Source organism: Saccostrea cucullata, unplaced genomic scaffold (genome assembly GCF_032062105.1).
Source record: "Saccostrea cucullata isolate Sc308-1 unplaced genomic scaffold, CSIRO_AGI_Scuc_v1 ctg18977, whole genome shotgun sequence".
NCBI lineage: Eukaryota > Metazoa > Mollusca > Bivalvia > Ostreida > Ostreidae > Saccostrea > Saccostrea cuccullata.
Window position 1 is genome coordinate 443 of NW_026938519.1, and position 6,529 is coordinate 6,971.

The following is a 6,529-nucleotide window of genomic DNA, read 5'->3' on the forward strand; positions in this document are numbered from 1 at the left end:
GACGAAACCTTAATTGGCAATATTGCTATAATAAAACTCATCTTTACCTTGCAAATTGCTAGGACTAAAGTTTAGGGCGATTTACAATTGTAATTTCAAGATTTTCAAGTACTTTTAATGACGAATGTCAGCATTCCATCTTTGAGTTATTCCATCCCTCACTAGCCAAGCGAGAACCCAGCTCAACCAGAACAAAACATACAAATTTTAAATGATCAATCATTCCTTGTGATTTCCGTGAATACCCACTCTAATAAAAAAACAAACAAAAAAAACTTGAAGCATATTTTATTTATAATTTTTTATTCCTAAATGTTGGCTGCTTGTGCCCCAGCAGAGGGCGTTATTAAAGGCACAGATTCTGATGATGTAATGTTTGTTTTCATGGCAGCTGCGGCAAACACTGTATCGAGCATGCCCATGACTTCACTGAGTTCCGTCATATAATTCACTTCCTGTTCAACAGTGTCTCTAAGTTCTGTCAACTGACAGTCCATCACGGGGCTTTGTCCCACTTGGTCTGCGTATAAATCTGGAAAAAAAGAATCATAACTACTGAGTTTAACTTTTGGTGGCAAGTTACCCTGGATAAAACCCCAAACTTGAAATAAAAGAGACAGCATGAAAATTAGCCATATTATTCCCTTCTCCCTCAATGTAGAATTTTTAAATTATACACCCTAACTTTAGAAATCGTAAAATAAATTCACTTATAAACCTAGTTACTTACCTAATAATAAGTTTGCAACATCTAACAATATTGGTTGAAAAGATGGCTTACTTATATTTCTGCAAATAAAACAAAATGTACTCGTATTAATCAAAAGAGTACACCAATAATAAAAAGATTGGCTTAAAGGCAAAAAGAATATCTTATAGAGATTCTAATCACATTCAGTGAATACCAATCATATATCGCACACGTAGGTCGTGAAAGATACCCGTCCTATTTCTAAAGTACTTATTTTTACTTCTAAATATTGGAACTATTGATGTAGAGGTAATTTTTTTTCTACAAAAATGTTAAGCTTACTTATAGGCTGCAAGGAAAGATAATAATATTATTATGCATGCATTTTTTCTGTCTATATTTCATTTTTTGAAGTTGCTATATATCTGGCATTCAAAAATTAAACTCTTTCGAATGGGTGATTTACCCTATAAATAATTAACTTCTTTACGAACTATATGATTTATTTTAAAGACAGGTAGCTAACTTCTTTATTAACTGGATGCTATCTTCTAAAGACATATAACTCAAACCTTCATAACCTGGATGACATACCTTCAAAAAAGTTAACCTCGTTATGAACTGGAGGTTATACCCATCTACAGATGACTTACCTCTTGATGAACTGGATGATATACCCTACAGATGACATACCTTTTCATGAACTGGGTGATTTACCCTACATAAATTGGATGATATACTCTACAGATGATATGCCTCTTTATGAACTGGATGATATACCCCAGTCTACAGATAACTAACCTCTTTATGAACTGGATGATATACCTTACAGATGACTTACCTCTTTATGAACTGGATGATATACCTTACAGATGACTTACCTCTTTATAAACTGGATGATATACCTTACAGATGACTTACCTCTTTATGAACTGGATGATATACCTTACAGATGACTTACCTCTTTATGAACTGGATGATATACCTTACAGATGGCTTCCCTTTTTATGAACTGGATGATATACCTTACAGATGACTTACCTCTTTATGAACTGGATGATATACCTTACAGATGGCTTCCCTTTTTATGAACTGGATGATATACCTTACAGATGGCTTCCCTTTTTATGAAATGGATGATATACCTTACAGATGACTTACCTTTTTACAAACTGGATGATAAAACCTACATTTAACTTACCTCTTTATAAACTGGATGATATACCCTACAGACAGATCACTACGACATGCTAGTGCTGCCTTAATGGCACCTTTTTTCATTAATTCCTGTAAAACTCGTACTGTAATTTCTGGCGACCTTAAACATACGCCATTCTAATGAGAGAAATAAAAACCAATTACTGATTATATAAATGGAAAATTTCAAATATTCATGCTAGGTAAAAATGTACTTGTTTATAACTGCCCTCAAAAAGTGAATGTTACTAAAATCAATCATTTTCTTGTACTTGAAGAACAGTTTAATTCCTTATTTCAACAACAGACAGATTAACTCGCCTTCATTGCAGCATCTAAAGCTTTTGTAAATTCAAATTTCTTGAAATATTTGTCATATCTTGCAAGCTGTTCCTTTCGCTTGTGTAGAACAACAAAGTCGCTCTGGAAAACAAAAATCAGTACTGCATCAAAGAGAGGTGTACCTATAAAATTCTACTACAGAACTTTTTGACATTCATTTTGTTGTGTATTTTAGAAAAGATCTATTGGGGAGAGTTTACCTTCTAACTTAAACAGGACATTGCACAGTTTCTAAACGTACGGCTATTCTTGCGTTTTCTAATTCAATTTTATCCAGTTTTTTTTATTCAAGAATGAAAGAGCTTAAGGGCTGGGTTCCAGCTTTCCTTCTGGAATTCTGATCTGTCTTATCAGACTATAAACAATTATAAGCAAACTTATTGTACCTGCCTCTACTGATTTGTGTGATATAAGATCGTAAAAAAAATATTTGCTGACTGCTATACTTGGCACATTTACCTACTGACAAAAGAATGATTTAAAACTTATAATCACTCGTTTAAAACTTTCTCTGTGGCATATTACAGTTAATGAAAACGGACAATCTTGTGTAAGTATAATCACTTCTAATGGTCGATTAAAAGAAATATTTGGCTGTGCTTTTCATGCTCTTTTTTCATAATAAACGTTCTTGAAATTAAGAAAAGAAGAAAAACTTCTGAGATTCGTTTCAGATATTTGCGAATAAATCGCAAAAATTCATGTAGTTGTCACAGCGTAAAAAGCGGTGGAAATGATGGATGAATATTTAGTATGTCAGAAAACCTGCCTGGATCTATGTTGAACAAGATAAACATAAACAATGATAGATAGACGGCAGATGATGGCGCTACTTCAACGTTCCTTCTTCTTCAATAGCGTTACTTCATAATCTACACAGAAAACCGCTTTGAAGATGAAAATGAAATTTTTATGACAGACAAGATTGAATAAAAACACGAAAATGTTCGTAAAACAATTCAATGAGGTACTTAAGACAGAAATAAAGAGCCTTCCACTCTTAATTGACTTTAATTGAAACTGAAATGTAAACAGCCTCGCAATACACGTACATGTAATTAAATTCTTATCTAATTCTTGTGATTTCAACATATGGCTATAATGGGTATAGTTGGGAAAACGATAAAATATTGTTTTCATAAATACTTAAAAAATACGAATTTTAGATTTTTCCAGAGTACACCTTCACTTTATGTTTCGTGTAAACATTTATCATCGTCTTTCAATATCAGATGAAAACGAAATAGTAATAAAGAATGTTTTTCTACATAATAAATAAATTGCTTTAAAGCCCAATACAAAAAAAAGAGATGTTCTCATAAATCTATTTCAGAATGTTTTTTGATACAATGAATTCACTGTAAACAACAAAAAATGCTTTATTTTTCAGCGAAGACTGTATCAGGCAGGTCTCACCATGAAAATGTTGACACGTGATCAGATTTTTTCATCTTTCTATGTGAATTTGAATCCAAAAAATTATAGCAGACCTTAAACTTTGTGACGCCCTCAATTTATATATTTTTGATTTCTCTCTCAAATACTTTTTTCTATTAATCGAGTTGAATATTAAAAATAAATCCACTTAAAAGTAAATTAGCTTTGGGCAAATCAGCAAAGATATTAAAATGTTACTTAAGTATTCGGGCGAAAATAACTCATTGAAAATAATCCAGTATACAGCACAAGTCCCTCGGTTAAGGTTGATGAATACCTTTTGTGGATGGTACGTCTTTCCTGCCGGGTTGTAGCGGTAGGTTGGTTTGATTTTTATTTTTGGTTCTCTTGGAGCTTTCCTTTTTTGAATTGACAGCAATCCTTCCGCCATTCCAACTACCAGCAAATCATCATCGGGCTGTGTAGAAACAATTGGTTACCACTTTAAATAAGCATCCAGTGGTAATAATTACAAATACCTACCGTTATGAAACACGCCTTAATATATATTTAGCAGACCCTGCTGCAAGAGTGCACACAGAAATTTCCACCGTCAAGTATGATTTCTAAACATTCTGAAGATTAATATTTCTTTATTTTAATGATGAATCGTGCCGACCAGCCCATTAAAGCTGATCGTTAGCAGAATATCAATGAAATGGAAACCTTGCGTACTTTTCAGACATCACTTAAATATTATGTCAAAGGTTGTTTTCTCCATCTCATTCTACAGGAATCCACAAGAATGGCAGATGCCTGCTTTTTAATTTCCCATTATCAAAATAAGAAGTGAAGATGAATCTTCGATGCTTAGTCATCTAAAGTAAGACATTCCTCTAAAAAATCATTTCCTGAGCATTTAATTAGGAGCACAGTCTAATTTAGCATTATCCCAATCGGTATTATGCAATATCTTATTAAAATGTAAGATCTAATTGTATTTGAAAAAAAAATAAATTTCAACAGATCTGTTACCTAGATTTAGCGAGTAGTTTTGTACCTTACATTATATACATTGTACATGTATTTATTTCAGTCAATAGTTTTTGGTATTTACTATGCAGTATGGTACATGATTTGCCTTCTTCTTTCAATTTTTCAAAGAGAATTTCAGAAAAAAAATGATCCAACTTCTGTATGATATAGTATCTGCATTAAGGACTTACCGATACTGCAGCACTGAGAACCGTACCCGGCATATCTAAGGTATGGACTACTTTGAACGTACTGATATCAAAAATCTTGATGTGCCTGTAATGATTAATTAAGATCAAGTAGGCTTTCATGGGACCCTTTGGATAGAAGAAATATATATGATGAAATTATTACTGATTAAACATATTATGTTAAACAACTTATATTCATCGAAACAAACATAAAAAAAAACAAGCAAAAACCAAACCATCAATCTTTTTCAACATTCAAAATGATTTGTAAAAAAAATATAAGGGCATTTGTCTGAATACCTCTAACATAAAAACTCTTAATGATTTAATACATGGATAATCTGCTCCACGAAATCTACCAGCAAAAAAAATACCCCTAAAAACAGTAGTATAAAAAAGTTGATATCCTCCACCATTACTGCCAAAGCCTGATTTCATTGACGCTGGTTTGCCGCCAAATTCATCAGCAAGACTAAATTAATGTAAACTTGATTGAATTAAAAACACATAATTGATTAAGTCAAGTTAATATGCTCTTTATTTTATAATACAACAAAAAGGATTACTCTCTTCCGCAGTGCATTAACTAGAAGAATGCTATGCTTGCTTAGCGCAACCAGACGATGGGATCCAAATGAATCATCAGCTAGGAAGGTTAACGAGATTAAAACCATTATTATATTTATATTTAGCCTCTTTTGAAATGAAAGTGAACTTCTTAGCTAATAAAAATTGATATTAATTTACGCTGGAAAACAAAATCATATTGCAAACTACGTGGGGATTTAGAGTTACTGCCCTTACTACAACAGAGCGAAGTGCCGAGCTCGGTGAAGTTTTTGCGATAGTTTTTATATCTTTAAATCCCTCTTCAGAATCAAGTCCACATTTCACTTATTGTTTTGGATGTTATTTAATTTAAAAGGCTACTGGCAGAGAACTGTGAAATTGTACAATGCTTTAACTAACAGCGGGGGCTCGGCATTTGGTTTTATACAACTGACATCCGTCAGATGGGAAACATTAAAATTACTTACTTCATAAAATAATTAAATACAGAAATAAGATTCCCGCTCTCACACTACACGCTTTCAGATGATATGCAAAAAAGGCCACCGCCAATGCACTGCTTACCCATCAGGGGGGACTAAAATCCTTAACTGATGTAAATTTAGGCATACTTGGGCTAATTCAAATGTCACATTTGATTGCGATAAATCTTAATTAACACTCGTCACGTGAGCATCTTCTTCCTGATGGCACTATGTATTTAAGGAGGATATCAAGTCCTAATTTACAGATTTCAGAAGACAACATATGCCGTTTTTATTATATACTTGTTTCTTTGTTCCAAATAAATTACTAAAATTATTAGGAAAGAAATGGAAATTCCGATGATTGTCTTAGAATTGCTTCAGAACTAAGATAGGAAGGAAGATTGTAACGAAGAAGAGGGTGAAGATAACAAACACCGATCGATCTCGATGCGGACATAAACACAGATCCGGGGAAATTCCAAAAGTAGGTTCAGGTGCCTTAAAATAAGTAAGCTCCCGAGTTGACCCTCAAACCCACCGTAAGTCCGAATGTTTTCATCAAGGAGATTGAACATACCTTAGTCAAATGTAGTACAAAACAAATGGCATGAATAAAACGTATTGGAGATTACAAACAGTATTCAAGATCACAAGTCATA

At 33.0% G+C, this 6,529-nt stretch overlaps 1 protein-coding gene across 1 annotated transcript; it reads right to left on the minus strand.

Annotated features, from left to right (window-relative positions):
- Positions 1 to 286: 286 nt before the first annotated feature.
- LOC134250555 (U3 small nucleolar RNA-associated protein 15 homolog) lies at positions 287 to 5,893 on the minus strand. Its single transcript, XM_062732925.1, has 7 exons — positions 5,871 to 5,893; positions 4,834 to 4,918; positions 3,945 to 4,085; positions 2,210 to 2,311; positions 1,893 to 2,026; positions 731 to 789; positions 287 to 532 (listed from the first exon to the last, which is right to left on the minus strand). The coding sequence occupies exons 1-7, from the start codon at positions 5,873 to 5,875 to the stop codon at positions 309 to 311; spliced, it is 750 nt and encodes a 249-aa protein (XP_062588909.1). The 5' UTR covers positions 5,876 to 5,893; the 3' UTR covers positions 287 to 308.
- Between the last annotated feature and the right edge of the window lie 636 nt (positions 5,894 to 6,529).